This window comes from Camarhynchus parvulus, chromosome 5 (genome assembly GCF_901933205.1).
Source record: "Camarhynchus parvulus chromosome 5, STF_HiC, whole genome shotgun sequence".
Taxonomy (NCBI): Eukaryota; Metazoa; Chordata; class Aves; order Passeriformes; family Thraupidae; genus Camarhynchus; species Camarhynchus parvulus.
The window spans coordinates 15439704-15461447 of NC_044575.1; the positions used below are offsets into that span (position 1 = coordinate 15439704).

A 21744-nucleotide genomic window follows, 5' to 3' on the forward strand; every position below is an offset into this window, starting at 1 on the left:
TGTCGGTGCGGGGCTGTCCTTCCGCTGTGGCGCAGAGATCTGATGAGCTCAGCTAAATCAGTGCTCCCTGCAGCTTTATTTGGATGGTGCTCACGTTGCTGAGCAGGGAAGCACCTGCAGCAGGGTGTGAAAGCAGCATTAATAATAACAGCAACAGAATCTGCTCTGGTGGTGAGATAGGGCTTGGCAGTGAGACAGCAAAATGAGGCAGGTGTCCATGAGTGGTACCTTCAAGTGGTCTCCCAAAGACATTTTGGAGAGGGTTTGGCACAGGGTGGCCAATGGGCAGCTCCAGCACTAGCTGCTGAGAAGAGAGCAGCTTGCATACTTTCCCTCCTTCCCTGCTTTCTGCTGCCTCCCCCTTCTCCCATGATATGATGGATGTGCCTTACCCTGCCGGCTGGAAGGGCAGGTGCTCTCAGCGCAGGTGTGTGCCCTACACCCAGCTCTTCAGCAGATGAGCTGAGCTATGCCTCTGTGAGGATTTTTATCTCCTTTTGGTGCATGGACCTTCAGGTAGGTATGGGAGTGTCTGGCTGTGCCTTGAGTGCTCTCATTGCAATCCAGTCATCACCAGGTGTACCTGCAGGTTATCCCATCATCTCACCTGCCCCAGTTTATCCCTGCAGTGGTGGGCAGCTAGGTGCAGTTTGTGGTATGTAAAATCACGTGGGAGCAGCCCAGGAGCTCCTTCTGCTCTTCCCAGTTTATCCCTGCAGTGTGCAGGCCCCAGCACACATTACAAAAGGAAGAAAGAGCATCACCTGGGACATCCACTAAGCAAAATAAGAGATTTTCCCTTTTCTTCAGCCCTTAGGGGTGATCTGCAGGTTTGGGGTGACATGCAGTAGCAAGGTATCCCCAGGCTGAGCCCTGAAGAGCTGTTGATCCAGCCCCCACTGACTCCAGCCACAGCCCAAGGGCTGTGCTGGCAGCACCCCTATCTGCAGAACCATTCCCAAATCCCTGTGTTCCTGTCCCTGTGACACCAGGCTGAGGAGGAGTGTCTGAGGGCAAAAGTTGGCTGGGGAGGAAGTGGTGGAAGGAGTTGTGGTGATTTCTGGGACGCAGTTAAGTAACAGCAAGCTGAGGGTGGGCAATGGGGAGGAGTGACCCTCTTCTGGGTAGGATGCTCAAAAGCTCTTGTAGTTGAGGAGAGTGCACCAGTGGGCTCCTCTACTGACACGTTCGCCTGCAGCCATGGAGCAGAGTCCCAGCCTGGCTGGACACTCCGTTTGGTGGTCAAAACCAGCTTGTGGAAACGGTGTGGAGCTGGAATTTCCTGCTTGTGTGACCACTAAATTCAGCTTTGCTTCCCACGGTGCTGTGGAATCCTCAGTGCTCAGTCCATTTCCCTGATGCCCCTTTTTTTGCTGCTACCCTGCAGGTGGAGGCGGAGGACCACCAGGACGTGGTGGTCTATGACCAGAGCACACGGGACGTCACTGGCTTGGCTGCTGACAGCTTCCTCTCCATCCTCCTGGGCAAGTTGGACAGCTGTTTCCACAGCGTCTCCATCCTCACAGGTAGGAGCCCTGGGTTACCGCTGCATCTCTAGGGGCACTCATGCCCTTAGCCTGGAGTGATGGAGCTGTGTCCATGTGCACCCACTTCCCTGGCCACCAGTGGCTGTGGCGGAGGAAGGCAGCCCTGCATGCAGGCTGAGGAGGCTCAGCCCACGCTGGCATCACTGGGTCTTCCCCATGCCCTCTTTCCTTGCACTGTCCATCTCACCAGCAGCCAGGGTGAATGAAAGAGGAGGGTACAGAGGAGCTGTGGTGGCATGTATCCAGCCATCCAAAAGCTGCCCTTTGTTCTCCCATCCCTGCGTTGCTTCATCCCTGGTCAGTGTGCCAAGGAACAAACCCAGTTCAGGCACTCTGCTCCCTCTTGCTGCTGTTAAAGGGAGGGCAGGAGAAGAAATCCATGGATGTACTGGAAAGGAGAAGGATGGCAGGGGCAGAGGGTCATCCCTGAGTGAGTCAGGGTCTGCTGGAGATGATGCTCTCCGGGCACAAATGTGCAGGCAGGAGGAGGCACGTGCTGCCCTAATTACAGCCCTTCTGCAGTGGGGCAGGTGACTGATGAATGAAAAGCTCCAGCCCAACAGAGAGGAGAAGAGAGGCAGGGAACTCTCTGAGGGAGAGCTGAAGATGCCTTTGATTCCCCTTGGCTGGGACAGCCAGGCATCTGCCCTGATGGCTGCCTGCCTTTGAGCTTTCCGCCCACAGATGGGTGGGCAGGCACTGCCCTTGCAGACCCTCAGTCCCACTGAGCTGTGCCAAAAGCACAGAGATGGGAATCACCTCTGTCCCTCAATCCTGTCCTCATCCTGTGGCAATTGGGTACTGTTTTGGGGCTGAGGCAGAGGGCCCCAACCTCTGTGCCTTGGGACACCACAGGGATGCAGGGAACTGCCACACCTGCAGACTGACAGACACTGGGAAGGGTAATTGTGGGGGGGAAGGTAGCACAGGCAAGTGGCATTCAGGGAGTCCTGCCCATGCAAGGCAGGGGTAAGTGCTGTTGAATTACAGCAGCTGCATTGTGATAGAGAGAACAGAGTAGAGAAACAGCAGGATTAAACCCCCTGGCCTCAGGTTCTACCAACAAAACCAAGCAGGGACTACACAAAATCATGGTCAAACTAATTATTTGTGGCCTGGGTTGCAGGAGCTCTGCTGAGGCCAGTGCGTGAGGATGCCTCCCTGAGCTGGCTGTGGCAGTCCCTGGCCTGCCTCAGTAGCTGTGCCTGCGGTTCCAAGGTCGCTGTGGCATAAACTAGGGCACAGCTTGGCAGGAGAAGGAAGTGGTAGATGCAGCTGCATCTGGGAAGGAACCTGCTTAGTCATGGGGATGGGTCAGGAAATAGCCTTGGTGGTGTCACCCAGCACCCCCTAACCTGCTGCCACTTTCCCAGGGCTGGGTGAGGAGCGGAGCTGGGTGCTGGCTGCAAACCCCTGCCCCGCCCCACCGAGTCCTCCTGGAGCTGGACAGGGCTGCGTGAGGTGTCCCTGAAAACCCCGGAGCCTTTTCCTGCCTTAAGGCCAGCGGAGGCCTGGGGGAGCCTCGTAGTGCCAGTGCCCCCCAGCTGCATGCACAGCATGCTCCAGCAGACTGCCACCCCCTCAGCCATCAGCACGCCACCAGCAAACCCCTGCCAGCAAACCTGCTGTCCCCCACTTGGGCACACGCCTCCTCCATCATCAGGACAGCCATCTCCATCCTTCTGGGAGCCCCAAGCAGGAGTTGGGTGTGCTAGGCACCAAGCAGAGCTCAAGCCTCCCAAATTAAAAGCGCAGCAGGGCCTCAGCCTCATGTGGAACGCGGGCCACCAGCAGGGGGAAAAGCTGGAGCTGAAATGTGGAACACTGGGTCATGGCGGCGGTGTTTCACATGGAAATCATGACGGGAATGGCTGTGCAGAGCATCCAGGGGAGGCTGGGCACGCTTGCTGACAGGCACAGCTTCCTCCTGCCTGCGCTGTGGGCAGCAGTGGGCTGGTGTAGAGACAGCTCTGGAGTGCTTGGGGGGTCTGGGGCAGGATGTGTGAGTGGGCCTGATTCTGAACCCTTGTGGGGTTTAACCCCTCGGTCTGTCCACTCTGGCCTCAAGCACCTAGTCCTGCCCCAACTCATTTGGTGTCTCAGAAGTGTCTGCATTCTCCTTGGAGGTGCCTTGTGACCCCAGTGGGTTGGCAATCCCAAAATTGGGAATATTTCAGCCTGTCCTCAGTGGGTGCCATTACCTCAGGGAAGCTGTCCTGGGGGTCCCCAGTTCGGTGTGGCAGCCCTGCACAGCCCCTCTGTGCTGCCCAGCTCTCTCAGCCCCAGCAGATGCTGGGGTCTGTGCCTCCGTGTCCCCATCTCATGCAAACACCAGGCTTGGCTGTTCCTGCTCACCTCAGGCCAGCAACCTTCTGACCCTTGAAGCAGCTGATGGAGACTGATGGGTGAGGACAGGGGAGCTGGGGGTGGCAGGACTGGTGCCAGGGACTCCTCAAGGGTTAACAGCCCAGAAGCAGCAATTCCAGTGGCTGGCAGGGAAGAATCTGAGTCAATTATTCCCAGTCTTGGAAATCATCAGCTTCTCTTCTTTTTTCTTTTCTTTTTTTTTTTAATTGTGTAAGTATAAATAGTGCTGCTTGCTGCCCTCCATCCGTGGGAGCAGAAAGACTGTTGATTTATATGGTTTTCCTGACATCACATGAAGTGGTGGAAAACTGAATGGAGCCAACATTTTTCCTGCATTACGTAATGCCCCCTCCCTCCCAGCCCAGCTCTGCTATTCCTGCAGGAGCCTGACTGTTCTTTAACCTTTGTTTACTTCAGCACAAACCCTTGCTTTTTTGCTTTTTTCTGTTTTTTTTTTCCTTTTTTGTCTTTTTTTTTTCCTATTTTTTTCCTCCCTTATTCTTCCCCTTTGTAATCACCCGCTTGGTTTTTATTAAGAGGCATTATCTGCTTATGAAGCAGCAGCAGCAGCAGTCTGGCTCCATTGCTCCCTGACAGCTCCCATGTGCCAGCTCTGGTATGGGAGCCTGTCCAGAGCTGTGTGTGGTGCTGTGGTGTGGGTGCTGAGCTTCACCAGCTCCTCTCCATTTGTCCAGCTGCAGCGGGCAGTGTGGAGATTTTCTTCTACTCCTATTCAGTGGCTAAAAGTGACAGCTGAGGGCTTGGGATGCTGGTCCAGATGATGCTCAGTCACCCATCCTGTCCCTACTCCTGGTCCTTAGCTGAGCACCAGGCTCAGCTGGAAGCCGTGTGCCAGCTGGAGATAAAACCAGGACGGCAGAGTGGCCAGCAGTGGCGGCCCCACAGCCTGGGCTGCAGGGCTTGGGACCCGCCTTGCCCAACAGAGGCTCTTTTTGCTCAGTTCCATGTGCTGGGGGAGCTTCTCTGTTGCGATATCGCCTCCGACCTGAAACAGGCCCCTCAACTGCGTTCTGAGCTCCAGTCATGAGCTTTTCATCTGGCTCGGGAGCGCCTGTGAGATCATCTTCAGCGCCCCCCCTTCCCCCGCTTTTGTACCAATTCTTCAAGGAATGTTTAAATTTTCCAGTCCTGTTCTTTCTAAATTTGGAGCGTCTGTTTACTCCCAGGATTCGGAAAGAATGTAACAATATCATCAGCGACAAATCCCTCCCAGCCCTTCACTAGCCATCCTCCTCAGTGAGCCGGCTGGCCGTGACCCAGGGCTCTCCAGCCCAGCGGTGCCATGGCCCTCCAGCACGGCTGCACAGAGCTGTAATTGCATGGCTGCAGTCATCTGGGTGGGGGCTGAGATTTGGGGATTTTGGGGAATCTACCAAAGACAGGTGACTTTGCCGCAGGCAAAAAGAAGTAGTGAGAGAGGAAAGGGGATTTCCATTGCAGGAGCTGACTTGGGCTGCCCAGGCATGAGTGGGTTTAGCACTGAAGCACTGGCTGGAATTATTTTAGACACAAGGACTCAAAGATAGATTATTTTAATTAAAAAAAAAAAGAAAAAAAATGAAAGAAGGAAAGAAAAAACACTTCTCTTTTTTCTTTTTTTTTTTATTTTTTCCTTTTTTTTCTGTATAGGGACAGCACTAAAAAGAGGTTAAACATCAGGGTGACTGAACATGGCTTTGCTCATCCTTGGCTGAAAATTCCATGATGCTTTCTCATGTCATGTTGGTGAGAAGCCACATGCCAGCTACACATGCCCTTGCTGCCTGCTCCTCTTGAAACATATTGGGCTGGAGAATGAAGAGATGAATGAAAAAAGCCAAGCTAGGCAGGTGTGAAAGCAGGGCAGAGGCAGGGCAGAGCAGAGGGGACTTTTCTTCAGTCTGGTCTCAGAAGCTGGAGTGGCAGCATGTGCGTCCAAAGGTTGTCATGGCATATCCTGAAGATAAAAGCTTAGCAAGATCCAGAACCAGGATTGAGGTAGCTTTATAAACTCGATGTAAGGAAAAAAACAACTAAAACCTAAGGAAGAAAATACCCCAAATACCCACACATTGGTCACAGAATCACAGAATATTCTGAGTTGGAAGGGACCCACAAGTATCAAGTCCAACTCTAAGTGAATGACCCATACAGGAATCAAGCTCTCAAACCCATGGGTGTCACTAGCACAATGCTCTAACCAGGTTAGCAAATCTCAGGGTTTGTCAGTCACAAGCTGTCTGATGGGAATGGGGAGGCAGGACCTGAGTGCAGCTGGTGATTTGATGGTCACGTTCCTCATCACCCACTCTGCACAGCATCACGATTTCACCTGTTGAGTTTGGGCTGTCAGTGTGTCTGCTGGAGACACAGCATGTGCAGAATGCACTAGCTGGTGGGTTTTGTCCCCTGACTCCAGCAGAGCCTCTGCTCAGTACATGGGCCTGAAGGTGCCCTTGGAGGTCAAGCATTAGGGCTATTTCAGGTACCCTCAGGCTGTAATGTCTAAGAGCACTTGTGGACTTACTGGCATGAATCCATCAGATGTACCTACAAGATTTTCCTTTAAGTCTGGTTACTGTCTCTGAACCTCCTGCAAGCACCTCTGTCCACCTGTGGCCATCTCCATCCCACAGCATACTGTGATGAACCCAGAGAAGCAGATGCTCAGCTGGCAGGAGCGTGGGTATGAATAAGGAGGATATGGGAGTGGGATGAGACAGGAAAAAGAGCTCCCATAGGACTCTCAATTTCTTGCTTTTCCCAGACTTGGGAGTTTTGAAGAACCAGCTTTGTAAATAATGTGAAGGGGGATTCTGGTTGTTCTTCATGTAAAATTGCCCACATGATAGTCAGGAATGGAAGAAGGATAAGAAGGGCTGTGCAGGGGCTTACATCCATCTTTTCTTCAGGCTGTAGGTGGTGAGGTGCATGGGGATTGCCTGTGGTGATGTTTTTCTTATGAGTGTCCTGAGGATTGGAGGTAGTACGCTGATACCAGCCTAGAGGGAAATGCATGTTTTAAAAAATCAAATGGGAATACCAGGGTTTGTGATTTTTACAATCCTGGAGGTTTAGGTAACTCTCTGAACCTCCCTTCCTCTCATGCAAAACATCCCTGGAGGAGTTGCTTCCTTTCCTACAGCAAAGCCATCTGGGACCACTTTAGCCAGGGCAGGACTGTGTGTTCTTGCCCTCTAGCCCCTCTTCAGTGGGTGCTGGCATCCAGCTTCAGACACCCAGCCTGGTGGGTGCCCTAGGGAGTGCTCCCAGTCTCCTCAGTCCAAGGCACAGAGGCAGAGTAAGGTGCCCCCTTCTCACCCTGAGCCACAAGCAGGAGATGCCTGGGAGGCTTTGGGCCCGGCTGGAGCAGTGACTGCATCCCTGGGAGGGGTTAAGCCAGGTCACGTATGTGCAGGGCTGATTGTATTCCAGACCTATGCTCTAAACCTCCCTGTTTAGCAACGCTGTCGTCAGACAACTTGTTTTCCCGATTCTATAATTACCCTGAGGAGCTTCCCCTCCCCCTCTGGCCGTGTTTTTTAACCATTGGACCCAGAAAAGGCAAGCAAAAGGGTCAAAGGCAGAGTGGGACAGAGGAGAAGGGGCGTAGGGAAGAGCAGCCCTCTGGTTGCTGTGCCTTAGAAAACTGCTGTGTAATTTCATTTCTCATTTCTGGAAGGTCAAGGGGAGGAAGGCAACTTTCCCAGTAAGAGATCCTGATGGGCAGGGGCCACTGCCCAGTTACAGTTTCCTTCCTTCTGAGAAATCTGCCTCCCCTCATCTGCCTCCCCCTTCTCCCTGGGCCTGTGCTGCGTGCTTGCAAAAGGTCGTCACTGGCAATTATTACCAGGTCCCAGTGCTGGGTGGAGAGAGGAACCGCTGGCCCTGCCCAGCTGGCCTTGTGCCAGGCTATAGGCACTGTCCTGACAGGGTATGTAGGTGCTGGACAGGAACTCATCCTGCTCCCTGCTCTTGCAGGAGGATTACATGAGTCTCTCCAAGCCATTGCAGCAGATGTTTTTCCAGTGAGTGCTGTGGCAATGGGAGTGAAGTGAGGCTGACTAGGCTAGGCATCTCTCCCTGGGTGATGCACCTCTTGTCTGATAAATGGGGGCTGGAGGCAGGATGGGTGACATCCTGGCCAGGAGGAGCACCTGGGAAAAAGGGACAAGGAGCAGCAGCTGATAGATGGAATGTATTTCTGCGCTATGAATGTTGCCTTTTATCCCTCTGCTTGCCAGCTGCCCCCTGCCCCAGGTGCCAGCCCCTATACTGGTTTTGGCAAAAGGGTGCAGAAAATGGGGAGAGAGCAGAGAGTAGGATGCTGCCTGGGGAATGGTGGCTGCAGGTGGCATCTCCATGTGGCTGGGCTTCACACTGGAGGAGGAAGGGGGCTGCTGGCTATCTGTTTGTCTTTTGCTGAGGATGAGAGGGCTGTGGGACGCTGGTAAGCCTCCTGCATTGAGGTCTACTTGGTGGTGTCATGCCCAGCTTCCCACCTGGTGCTCCCAGGAGCTCTGAACTGAAATCTCAGTCCAAACACATCATGAAGGACACTGACATTACCAAAATAACTTGTGCCCAGGGCTCTTGGAAACCTGAGAGGGATGGACAACCAGAAGGGCAGCGAGAAAAGGCAAATTTTGTTTGTGTATCTCTGGGTCAGGGGCAGTATTGCACCGCCTAATTCACTACATGCATCCTGCAGCATCCCCCTTGCCCACTGCCCCTGCATGACCCAGTGACCCCAGCAGAGTGACTAGGTGCCCCCCAGTAGACCCCCAGCCATGGCCACCGGAGCATGTCACAGCTGGATCACCCACCAGCCCGGGTAAACTTCTGCTGGGGCAGTGGCAGTGGGACACAGAGGGATCTCCATCCCTGGCAGGCGTTGGCACTGGCTACCAGCATCATGCTCCCTCCCTTGTAGTGACAGTGGTGGCAAATGTGGGGGACCACAGATCCCCCTGGGGACGTGCTGTGGTCATCACTTCCCGAGCACGGCTTGTGGGGGAAGGCTGCTTCTCTCTTCCAGCCTAGTTGGAGCACGCTTTGAATTTTATCCAACCTCTGACCCACATCTGATAATAATCAAACCATATTTGTTACAACAACAAGGCTCGTTAGGAGGCTGGCTCCGCTCGGGGTGGGGGGGAGGAGACAGCACTTAGTTAATGCCAATGACCTCATCTCATGTGATGTCATTCAAAGGAAAAACACTGAAGTCACTCACATATGGCTCAGCCTGGGGTTTTTCAGCCCATAAAGCTTCAGATTTTCAAAGGCACAATACATGCCCCCCCCTTCTCTCCCCCGCTTACTATAATCCTGAATGATTTTCTGGAGGCCTGGGCTCAGAGCAATAAACTCGTAAGGAGCTGTGTGGAGATGTATTAAGGAGTTCTGCGGGTGGGAAGCGGGGGACAAGTAATTTTCTCCTGCAGAACAAATGCAAAGAAGAAAATACATCACTCCCCACCTGCTTCAGAAGCCCCTAGAGATGGATAGACCCCCCAGTGAGACCAGGAAAGGCTATTCCTACATGTCCCCTCTTGCTGGAGTTTTGCTCGTGAGGAGGCTTTGGCAGAGGGGCCATCTCCTCCAGAGCATGGTCCTGCTTTGCTGGGACCGGGCAGATATCTCCATCTGACATGGCCATGCACAGGTGTGAGCAGCCCAGTGCCAGCAGCCCCTTTTCCTGCCAGCTGTTGGGACCCATTCACTGTCAGCTGTTTTGGACCACTCCAGGATGAGCATCCTCCTGGGTGATGCTTTCAGTGGAGACATTAAGGGACAAGATGAGCTCTTCATTAGGGACCTGCTGTCTCGTCCCCAGCTCTGCCCTGCACCAAAGAGCCCCGGAGAAGTCATTTAATCTTTTGTGACTCAGTTTCCCTCTTGGGAAACTGAGATCATGGCGTTGCCCTTCCTGGTGCTGGGGTTCAAAGTTAAACCTCGCCCAGGGGATGCATGTTGGTCCTGCCAGGAGCCGCTGTGGGGAGGGGTGTGCAGCCGTGGGGTGCCTTCCCGGTACGAGGAGCAGCAGGGAGCCGGGATGGAGTGCAGTGCTGCATCCCCCTTTCGTTGTGGGGGTTTGATCGCACACCGCCCCGGCAGGTGCTAAAATGAGGTGTGGGCATGAGCTTCCTCCCACCACGTTCCCGTGCCATACTAGCTGCGCGGGGCCAGAGCCGGCGCGGTGCAGCGATCCATCTCCCGCCGCGGCCGCTCGCTGCGTGGGGGCTTTGGGCAGGCGAGAAAATCGCGGTTGCGCCTTTAAGCGGGGAGCGAAGCATATGTCAGCCCGGCGTTGTGCTGCGTGTCTGTGTGCTGAGTAAGGAATGCGGCCGCATGCCTGACCCGTTAGCTATGAGCGCGGTACGGGCGCGCAGCGAGCGCGGCGGCGGATGGGGCGGCTGCTCCCGGGCTGAGCTCACTCGGGCTGCAGCGGGTGGCGAAGAGGGGGGCGGCCGGGGGGGAGAGGGGGCTGCGCCGAGCCCCCCTACCCCGCTCGGCTTTTTCTTGATGGTTTTTATTTTTTCAGCCTGAAGGCTGGAGCCGGGGGGAGGCTGGCATTGCTCTGCTGCAGGGGCGCTTTTTTGGTTTTTTTAGTATTTTGTTTGCCCGCCAGCTGTTGTTTGGCGACGGTGAGAGGTGCCCCCGCGAGCCGCAGCCCAGCTGCCTGGATGCCCGTGGATGTAATGATTGCTCCCTCCGAGGACCAGTTCTGGACAGACATGCGCGAGGGGCAGATGAAGCTGAAAATAAGGGTGCGGAGGATGAAGGAGAGCAGGGACAAGAGAGGTTTGTCAGCCGGCCCGGCGGCTTTCCTTCCGATGGGGACGGAGCGGGAAGAGGGGGCTGCGCCGCCGGAGCCCTGCTTTGCCCGGGGGCCGGAGATCGCCTTTGCCGAGCGGCCGGCGGGGAGCGGAGCGCGGTGCTGGCTATACAAAGAGCGCAGGCAGCTGGCGAGCGGGGAGATGGAAGCGAGCGGGGAGCGTGCGGAGGGGAGCGGAGCGGAGCGATGGCCGGTCCCCAGCTAGGGGCGATGTGCGCAGCGCCGGTGGAGGCGGCCGGGCTGGCTCGGGAGCTGCGCGGAGAGGGCAGCCCCTTCAGGCAGGTGAGCGGCTGCCTGCAGCGGGCAGAAACATCTGCAGCGGCCCCGGCGCTAGGCAGCCTTCCCACCCGAGCGGGGGCCGGTGAGACTGCCTGGCCGCGGGGACCGCTCCGGGCTCTCCGGAACCCTTCGCCGTCCAGACGAGCTTGGCGAGGGCGCGGACGGAGCGGAGAAGGGAAGGAGGAAAGCTGTGGGAGCCAGGAGGATCTGCCGCCAGCATCTCTGCGCCCTCGGGCGCCGGGTTGCGGGGCGGGGGGGCACCGGGCAGAGGAGAGTGCGCGGGGCAAGGACGGGCGAGGACGGCGCGGAGAACAAGGGGCCATCGGCTCAGAGCGCTGCGCTGCTGCCCGCGCACAGGCACTGCCCGCCGGAGCCATTTCGCTTCACCAGCACTGCCCTGCCTGCCCGTCTTGGTGGTTTCTTTCAGAAAGGGGTTTTACAGTGTTTACACCCCCCAGTGACAGGGCGAAGGGCACGCGGAGGAAGGGGATATTAACTGGAGCAGCTTAAAAATATGCCGAGCCTGGGATGACCTAGATTACCGAAGGGTTGAATCAAGCAACTTCCCCTCCATCACCACTTAAAATGGGAGGCTGCTAAAAGTGCCTGACAGGTTTTTGTGGCATGAAGCACATAACCCAGTGATGGTGTCATTAGTAATAAGTCACTCCTGGAAATGACACATTTTTCTTTACTTAGAACGAGTAAGGCTGGTCCAAAGCAGGCACAGTCACCAGAGGAAAATCAAGCTCAACAGCTCGAGGAGTACATCCGTGGTTGTGTAGGCGGAGGGCTTCCTTTCTGCTGCTTTTCCTTTTTTAAAGATGTTTTCTGTTTCTTTGGGAGAATGGGAGCAGGCTCTGGGACCAGCCTGCAAGGCATGGGGGCCTGGCACAGGTTGGGAGGCAGCAGGGCACTGTAGCAGCAGATGGACAGAGGCTGTTCGGGGTGACCGTTGGGGAAACAGGGAATGCACATGAATCCATAATAGGGCTGATTCATCGGCTTTCTCATCCCCACTGCCTGGGGGAAAAAAAGAAAAAAACCAAAAACGAGCCAACAGTGGGGTGATGAAATTTTGTGCCAAATGAGGGGATGGTAAAACCTGGGCAGGAGACTGGGGGAGTGGAAAAAGAGACTGATTGAAAACTGGACATCTCTCTCCAGTGCACTGAGATGGGGGGACACGAAAGAGCATCAGCCAGGAGAGGGGAAGCTGGGCAGGCTGAGGAGCACCAGGATTTCACCAGGCTTGTGGGAAGGATGCGCAAGCAAATGGGCTGTGTCCGCATCAGGCATCGCTGGGAGGGATGGGCTGAATCAAAGGTGACTACAGTACCCGGGGAAGCTGTGAGGATGGAGGCAGAGGGAAAATTCAGACACGTCCCAGGCAGCAGGAAATGCTGACAAAGCCCCGGAGCTCCCTGGAGCACAGTGAGTAAGGGTGGCAGTAAGCAGTGTTTCATCATCCCGCTCGGCTTAGCCGCCGGCTCCAACAGGCTCCCACCCAGCACGAGAGCCAGGGAGATGGCGTTCTGCAAAGAGGGATTTTCCCAGCGGCTCTGGGGGTTGATGTGCAGCCTGCCAGACTCCTCCATTTTCTGTCCTTCAATTCAACCTGCGGCAGAGATGCTCGGCCGAGCACTAAGGCTCATTGTCATAAGCGGGCTAAGCATAATGTAGGTGAGGGCTGGGGTTTTGCAGGTCCCCCCAGTTCTTGTCATCTCCTGCTGTACCTCAGCTCAGCAAGGTGCTTTAACACTTGGGGATGGATGGGTCAGAGTGCTGGGAGCAGCATGTCCCCCAAGGGGCTGGGCTGATGGAGAGGGGGTATCCAGGCACCACCCTGGCCACCAAGACAACGCAGCAGTGAGGGAGCCATGCCGGCGTGGCGGCTGCTCCAGCAGCAAGCCGAGGCGCGTGCTCGCTTGCATGCCCCGCTGCTCCTTGCCACGTGCCGCCCTGGCAGCAGCTCCCAGCCACCGCAGACATTTTAATGAGAGCTGGGCAGAGCCTGGCCTCTCTCAGCCCCCTCAGCTGCCAGGAGCTTTAGCGGGGCAGAGGGTCTCCAGCACAGGCACAGGCGCGAAACTCCTTGGTGAGGCTGCGGGCTGCCGCAAAACCTCTGGCAGCTGCTTGGGGAGCTGCTCTCTGAACAGCTCCGGCTGCTGCTCTCTACCTCTTGTTATTGCAGCCATGAGGGTGGGCTGTAAAACACATCTTTAATACCCCTGCAGGTCTCCTTCTAGGTTCCGGTGTGACAGCTGAAGGTGAGGAGTGGGGTGTGGCAGCTGCTGCCCCAAGGAGGATTTCCAGCTCTGGATCCCCTCCTCCATGCTGCTGCAAACTGATGGCACAGCAGTTGTGACATGTCACCTCTTCCCTGTTTCTTGGTGGGGACCTTTGAGCCTGCAGTGCACAGGAGAGGCTGCTGAATAGTACATGCTGCTCGGTGTGTCTCTAGGGGAACTTCCATGAGACTCATGGGGCTGGGGGTGTTCAAGAGGCATGTGGCTCTCTTAAAGAGCAGTTTTGGTGTGAGGAAGGTGCCCTGGGCAGCCCTTTTGCAGCTTTTTACTGTCAGTGGGGCACAGCACTAATGCCAGAGCTGTTGGGTTTTTTCAGAGGCCACTGAAGGAGGTGGTGAGTCCATGGGGCTGGAGATAAATGCTCAGACTGCAGCCATCAGAGCAAGGTGTGAGAGCTTGCTCAAGCCCCAGCTCCACTTTACACCTCCAGCCTCAAAAGATGGCCTCAGTGCAGGGAGGGACACAGGGAACAATAGGGAGCTGGGATATCCATGCTTCATGTGTCCCACACCTTTCTTTTTATCCTCAGCATTGTCTCTGTTAGCATCTCATGCAGCTTAATGGATTATAAATCCCTAAAGCTAAGGCTTACCACCAGAAGAAAATAATGCCACACCACATCCCTGTCCCTAGCCAGGACTTTGTCACCCTCTCTGTCACCTTCTCTGCACCACCACTGCTGCCCAGCCTTGGCAGAGAAGGGCACAATGCAACTCACAGGTGACAGATTTTGCCTGCGATGTTGTCAATGACCCAGCTATGATTAGGATGTCCCCAAAAACCACCTGAAGGTGACAGCCAGGGCAGTGGAGGGTTCCCCAGCTGTGTCAGGGTCCCAGCTCAGGAGTGCAACATCTCTGTCCTTACATCTTGTAATCTCCTTCCCTGTCTGTTTTTGTTCTCTTTGGTTGCAGCCGTAGGCAGGCACTGGTGCAGGGCCTGGCAGAGGGCAGAGCCTCCTCCCTGTGCACTTTGCTGCTGGAGGAGAGGAGTCACACAGCTCCCAACAATTGCAGCAGTGCAGGTACCACAGGAGCCTGCTCAGAGATGCTGCTGGCATCTTCCCCCAGCCTGATGGACAGGCTCAGGGAGATTCCCAGGCTGTTTGCCTTCCACTGCAGCATCTGTTCTTACAATAAATCCAGTTTCACTGGTGGCTACCATAGATGTTCAGCTGGAAAATGCGCAGAGGGAAGGGCCTGGAAGAGATGGGGATAGGGGAGAAGTTGTGGTGTTTTCCCCTCTCCTCTGTTTGACAGAAGGGCCATGCAGAGCAGGGCTGGGGGCTGGCCCAGAAGGGTCTCTGCAGGACACAGCAGGAGGTGGAAGGGTGGTCAGTACCCTGTGAGTGAAACCTTGGGTGAGAGAGATACAAGGTCCCCATTGTTGCACTCTTCTGGCACTAAGTTGCTGCAACACCCTGTGCTTCAGAGTGATTTTCATCTCCAGGAGGGTGATTTTTCCTTCTTAGGCCTCCTAGAACCTGCCTGATGCTGGTTCTTGGCTCCTCTTTCCTCTATTTTCAGCAGCAGCAGTGAAAGCATCTCCACTTTTGTTCTGATTCCCTTCCCTTCCAGTTCCCACTTTTCTTCCTGGGCACTGTCTCTGCCTCAGGTAATTGCAGTAGGCAGGCAGGCAGTGTTTTATCCAGAGAATGGTTTTGAGAGCCCTCCATGCTGGAACCATGAGCAGCTCACTGGGTCATGCCACAGGAGGACCAGCTTCTCCCCAGCAACCCCTCACGAGGGTAGGGGAGCATCCAAAAGAAACCAGAGATCCCCAAAGACCCGCTCCATGACAGATACAAATCCTTCCTAGGCTTGATTCCATATGAGCCAAGAGGAATGGTGCTCTTGGCATGAGCATTGTGAATAAAAGAGGAAAGGCTATAACTGGTGGTACCCTGGCTCCTCACCTCACTGTGCTCTGCTGCTCTCTCCCAGCAAAACCTGGGATCCATGGCCTGGGGCATAGAGGGGAGGAAAGCCCAAGTATCAGTTGGAGCCCAGCCAGGGACATTCACTGCCTTTGGGATTGTTTGAAGAGCTGCTTCACTTTCTAAAAATGAAAGGCACGCGGGAGCAGCCGCTGCAGGGTGGGGTGAGCGTCGCTTCCATGTTGGGATGTTGTCAAGTACCTGGCCCCACCTCTAGGGTTTCCCCCAAGCCCATACTGCCCTCAGCAGCTGCAAGTATGGGGGAGATGAGGACAGGGGGACTGGGAGCATGCCTCGACTCCTGGACACAGGGCTGAGGCTTTGCTTAGGACAAGTGAGCTGAGCTATGGGCATCATTTCAGGTGCCAGCATCCTCCAGTTGTGGCAGCCTGCCCAGGTAGGCACTGCAGCTGAGGGTGCTGCTGCCACCCTCCAGACATCCCTGTCTGCTTCACAGCCCCCTTAGCTCCTGCCTGGATTTCCCCAGGCAGAGGATCTGCTGCCAGCTGAGTGTGGTGGGCGCAGGCAATGGGCAGAGAGCAGCATGCCCTGACCTGCTTGAACTATGAGATCACCTTAAAGAGCCATACAAACTCATCCACTGGCCTGGGCAGCTCCTGATGGATGTAAGTGAGTGCAAGAGGTTGGGCACCTATGGACCAGAACAGACACCGATCCCTGGGGCTGCGTTTGTGTGTGTCCTGCTCCCCAAAAATGTGCCGTGTTCCTTCAGAAAAATTCCCATGTTTCACACAAGCCCGGGGTCAGATCTTGCCCCACTCAAACTCAAGTACTGCAGGCTTCTCTAGGGGCAGCTGAAGGAAACACTTCCCAAAGGTTTCTGCCCCAGCATCCCCCAGGCATCAGCACAGGGCAAAGCAGGGAGGTCACATGTGTCCATGCAAAGTCCTGGCTAGTGATGGACAGCCCTTGGCAATGGGGACACAGTGCAGGGATGAGCAGTAACCAGAGCTATGCTGCACCTGTGCTGGGCCTCCTGCTTTTGCTCTGATTTAATGTCCCAGTTGAGGGGTGATGTCATTTCAGAGGGAGCAAGAGAAAAGGAAGTGCTGGAAAAGATAAGGTGCTTTAACTCTACCCCTCCTGTCTTGACTGGGTTTTAAAGCTGGGAGGTGTGTTAACTGCCAGACAAGAAAACAGAGGGGAGGAAAGAGGTTTGTTGAAGGACACCTCTTCCTTAGGCCAGTGGGACCTGACACCAGGAGGTGCTGAGATGGAGTGTGGTGGAGGACCTTGGATGTTCCCAAGTGGTGTGAGCATGATTTTGTGCACTGCTTTGGCTTCTCCATCACCATCTCACAAACGTGTCAGATGGGTTGTGTGCAGCACCAGTCATGCCTCTCTAGAGTGTGGGTGCCACACCAGCAGCCAGAAGGGTGCTCCAGGAGGATCAGCAGAAATGTTGCCAAAGTGCTGGAGAAGGTAAATTGAGAATATGCCAAGGCTGCACTGCTTGCAAAGGGGAGAGGGACTGTCTCGTTAAAAGGTCTTGTTAAGCTGTGGAGATGGGCCAGGGATTCTCAGGATGCTTGGTCCAGAGACTTGGGCTTTCAAAAGGATCTCATGGGAGCATACTGGTGCCTTTGACAGTCAAAGGCACTCAAGCCCCCAAGTCCTCTCTGCCCTTTTGGTGATGTCAATCTGCATCTGCTCATTCGCATAACTGGGAAAACCTCAAGGGAGACTTGAGGCAGATATGACTCAAGCTCCTCTCCATTGCATGAAGCTGCCACCCAGATGTCCTCAGCTGGAGGGGAGTGGAATTAGGCCATTGCCAGCCAGACCTGGCTCTATCCTGGAGTACAGGATCAGCAACTGAGAGCAAATCAGGATCAGTGTTCTTATGCAACTGTGCAGGACATGCAACAGCACCAGGCGTTTTCCAGCTCTCCTTGCTGCCTGCTGTGCAAGCAGGGCAAGGCTTGCAGCCCTGCTCAAGCTTTCAGGGCTGGCTCTCAGGCTTTTGACCATGCCAGACACTGTGACAATACCTCTGGCTATCACATGCCAGCTACTGCAACCTCAGCTGAGGGTGTTCTTTCAACACTGGGCTTCAAGATGCTCAAGCTGAGTGTGACTGCCCAGCAGCTTGGTGCAGTAAACTGGACACTGCTTGCTGTCACATTCATCAAGGTCAGAGCACAAAAAACAGCAGTGGCCTGCAAGTACCATTTGGGCACCATGGTGTGTCAGAAATCATGGGCTTGGCAGGGCTGGGCAGAGGGGGCGTCTCTCGAAATCACGATGTGTAAGTGTAGCCGGTGCAGAAAGGTTTGGGCTGACCTCCCAGACCCCAGGAGCTTTGTGTCTCAGTGGGTTGGCTTGTCATCATCCTGCCCTGATGGATTTTGGTATCAAAAGGTGACCCTGTCCTCAGAATAGTAGGGAGCCAAGAAAAGGACTGTCTCTTCCTGTTACTTGTCTGAGTGAAGTTGAGAAGAGCCAGCTTCATTGGCGAGGGTGTGGGATGCCTCACATGTGCATTAATATCCAGCTGTGACAGGGAAAAGTCAGAGCTGGTTATCCATTCCTTTCTGTGTGTGTCATGGTCATCACAATGTATGTGCACTGGTTGGTGGTGGCTGCTGGCTTGTTGCCCCTGGAGACTCTGTTTTTAGGGCTGCAGGGTTATCACCACTTTATCCCCAGCCTGGACCTTGGGGTGCCAGCTACTGATGACCTCAGCCATGCTGCTCCAAGCTCAATGTCCCCATTTTCTCCACAGGAGGCTTTGCCACCTTCTCATCCTGCTTCCCAGGGCTCTGTGAGGGGAAGCCAGCTGCCATCCTGCCGATGAGCATCTCCCAGCCGTGCTTGCCTGTGGCCAACGTTGGCCCCACACGCATCCTGCCACATCTCTACCTGGGCTCCCAGAAGGATGTCCTGAACAAGGTACAGCCCTGTTGAGGGGACACTCTGCCCTGTCCCACTGGGGACTCCTGTCATGCACAGGGGTGAAGGTATTAAGGACTCCTCTCCTTCCCAGTGGGAAGATCACACAGTGCCCTTTAAAAGGTGCCAGAAAGGCTGTGCTGTGATGTCACACTAGGGAAGGAATTTTGTTTAAAGGAAAAGTAATGATGAGAAGAAAGAAAGAGGAATTGTAGTTAAAGTGCCGCCAAGCATCCACCTACTGCAGCCATGAGGGAGCCAGCCAGGCATCCTCATCCATTGCAGGCAAGGAGGGAGAGGGACCATCACACCAGACTGGAGTTGGAGACAGAAAGGAGGGAGAGAGAAATTATGTACGGGGAATAGAAGGAAATTAAAGAAAAAAATGACAAAAATGTAAGCCTGGGAGCTGGACTGGCTCCATCAAGCCTGCTGGAAGGGCAGGAACGGGCCACTGGAGACCCAGGGCTGAAATCCTGGGGCCAAAATCTTGAGGAGCCAATGCCAAGCAGGAAAATCAATGGTTTCCTTCCCTCCCCACCTCCTTGGAGGGTTTTGTTTGTGTTTTGGAACTGTGTTTTCTGCCATCCCCACAATGTGGCCATGTGCTGGAGAAGAGAAGCATTGCCCATGCAAGGCCTCACAGTTGCCTATGGACAGAGCTTCTTCTGGCCACATTGGTTAATGTACGGTGCTACCAGTGACTCACTCCACCCTTTTGGTGAGATATCTCCTTTCTCCCTCAGCTGATACCTTCATAGCGTTCAGACAGAGTTTTTGCTAATTTTTTTTCTTCTATTGCCTATTCCTCTCGTACTGGGGTTGTTTGGTTTTTCCCTCTGGAAACCCTTTTCAGGTGTCTTTGGCCTTGATCACTTTACTTAGACCAAAATAAAGATCTGCTGAGGTTGAAACCTGTGTCATCTAAATTGATGCAACCTTTTTAGCTGGTCTCTGCTGTATTATCATCAACTAGGCCAAGGCAGCGCTAGGAGACCCACAGGAGAAAATGCTGGGATGGGAAAAGGCAGGGAGCATGCATGGCAAGACAGACTTCAGTACATGGTGAGGGCTGAACTCAGCTGATCATTTGATGGCTTCTTTCCCACCAGGACCTGATGACACAGAACGGGATAAGCTATGTCCTAAATGCCAGCAACTCCTGTCCCAAGCCAGACTTCATCTGTGATAGTCACTTCATGCGCATTCCTGTCAATGACAACTACTGTGAGAAGCTGCTTCCCTGGCTGGACAAGTCCATTGAATTCATTGGTGAGCTTTTCCTATGGTTGCAGACCCTCCAATTCTCAGCCTTCACAACCTGAACTCTTCTGTCCTCCCTGGTCTTGCTAGCAGCAGCTGTTGTCCTCTCACACAAAGGGGCTTAGGGTTGGAGAGGAAGGCTAGAACCATTTTGCTCACCATCATTTTCTCTCTGTTTCCTCTGCCATGCTCCAGACAAAGCTAAGGTGTCCAGCTGCCAGGTGATTGTGCACTGCTTGGCTGGGATCTCCAGGTCAGCCACCATTGCCATCGCCTACATCATGAAGACCATGGGTATGTCATCAGATGATGCTTACAGGTGAGTTTTTCCTTGAGGGTACTGGGGGGGGTTATGCCAGTATGCTTCACTCCAGGGAAGGAAAGCGGGCTAAGCGCAGAGGGAGAGGGTCAGGGCTCCTTGAAGCTCTGTCTTGCCTTGGTTGGGTTCCAGTAAAAACAAACCAAACTTCCTGTCATAAAATGCATGCAACAAGGAATGGTTGGGAGTGGTAAAAGGGAGTGGGGAGGCAGTCCCAGCTCTAGTCCTCAGGCATCTCAAAGCCCCATGGTTCCCCAAGATCCTTTTCTTTGGAGGGTCTGGTCAGAAGGTTCTTGATGATGCCTCTTCTCCCTAAAGAGGCTGAGAGAGTAGGGGTGGCCGGCTGAAGGACCAAGCTCCAATGGGGCTGTCTGTGCCTCTTGGCAGGTTTGTTAAGGACCGTCGCCCATCCATCTCGCCCAACTTCAACTTCCTGGGCCAGCTCCTGGAGTATGAGAGGAGCCTGAAGCTCCTCAAGGCCCTGAAGTCCAAGGGCGACTGGGGCGAGGGGGACGTGCAGCAGGACCCGGCAGAGGTGGCTGAGAGCAGCCGGCATCCCCCAACACCTACCTCAGAGAAGGCCGAGGATGTGCCGAGGAGCACCGGCTCAGTGTCCCCCACCAGTGACCCCGAGCGGCAGGGCGGGACCCCAAAGGTCCTGTCACCCACCACCCTGCAGCAGGGGCTCAATGGCCTGCACCTCTCCTCCGAGCGCATCCAAGACACCAACCGCCTGAAGCGCTCCTTCTCCCTGGACATCAAGTCTGCCTACTCCCCCGGCGTGCGGCAGGACCCCCCTGGGCCCCCTGGACCTGGGGAAGCCCCCAAACTCTGCAAGCTGGACAGCCCCTCGGGCTCGGGCAGCCTCAGCCCCTTCTCCCCAGGGGCGGACAGCCCTGACCGGCCCACGGGGCCCGAGCTGCTGCTGGAGGCCAAGGTGAGGCAGCGGCGGAAGCACCGGCACGCGGCGGGCTCGCCCGCCCACGGGCTCAGCCTCAACGTTGGCGGGACCTGCGCCACACGCAAGAGCCCTGGTGCCGAGGACGGGCTGCCCCCACGGCTCAGCCAGCCGCCCTCCGCACCCAGCGCCGCCACCAATGCCTGGAACGGGGTGCACCTGGAGTCCCCCAGCGCTGCCTCGGGCGAGGCTGGCTGGTACTTTGGCAAGGACTCCGGCAGCGCTGGCGGCAGCACAGGCGGGGGCCTGTTTCCCAGCGCCGGCCCGTACCCGCCGCCATTCGGCTGCGGCGCAGTGGCGGCCGGGTGCGAGATCAGACTGAGGGACAAGGCGCGGGCCGAGCCACGGGACGGGCGGCACAGCTGGCATGAGGAGGCCGGCGCCGAGAAGCAATTCAAGCGAAGGAGCTGCCAGATGGAATTCGAGGAGACCATGTCTGAGGGCAGGGCTCGGGAAGAGCTGGGCAAAATCAGCAAACAGTCCAGCTTTTCGGGCAGCATGGAGATCATCGAGGTGTCCTGACACTCATCCGGGGTGCCTGGAGACCTGGGACGGGGCTGGGGAGGGGGGATATTTAAGCCGGGGGGAGTGGGAAGGGGGGCGGTGGGGTCGGGGGGTGTATTTATACTTGCGCGTGCATTTTCGGGAGCGCAAGCGCTGAAACCGAAGCGAAGGTGGATGAGTCTTTCCAGAGTCGGGAAACATAGTGGCGGATGCTTAGTGTCCCTCCTGCACTCATCCTGGTCCTTCCCCGCCCATCCCCAGGGCGCCCCAGCCCTCAGAGACCCCTACTCAAAATTTGGGCCTAAAACTCAAGTGGGAAGAGTTGGGGAAGTGGCAGGGATTGCAATTTTGGCTGTGGTGATGGGGCACAGCACCTGGAGGGGGGACCACAGCTGCCCCTTCCCTGCACCCTGGTGCACTAAGCATGCTCCGCTGTGTTTCTCTGGCTAAGTATCCTAAAAATGCTGCACTGGAGCAGCCCTATACATATATAAATATATATTATATA

The 21744-nt window shown here is 55.3% G+C and overlaps 1 protein-coding gene across 3 annotated transcripts in view; it reads left to right on the top strand.

The window, feature by feature from the left end:
- The window catches only part of DUSP8 (dual specificity phosphatase 8), a 40259-nt gene extending 18976 nt beyond the window's left edge, over nucleotides 1-21283 (top strand). For 2 of the 3 annotated variants that reach the window (XM_030949897.1, XM_030949898.1), the window contains 5 exons: nucleotides 1388-1526; nucleotides 18026-18192; nucleotides 19305-19464; nucleotides 19651-19774; nucleotides 20162-21283. In XM_030949897.1, the coding sequence (XP_030805757.1) occupies nucleotides 1388-1526; nucleotides 18026-18192; nucleotides 19305-19464; nucleotides 19651-19774; nucleotides 20162-21254 (1683 nt within the window). In that variant the 3' untranslated portion in view covers nucleotides 21255-21283. Of the gene's footprint in view, nucleotides 1-1387; nucleotides 1527-9921; nucleotides 10722-18025; nucleotides 18193-19304; nucleotides 19465-19650; nucleotides 19775-20161 lie in introns of those variants that run through there. The other variant, XM_030949899.1, reaches the window with a different exon arrangement.
- The last annotated feature ends 461 nt before the right edge of the window (nucleotides 21284-21744 follow it).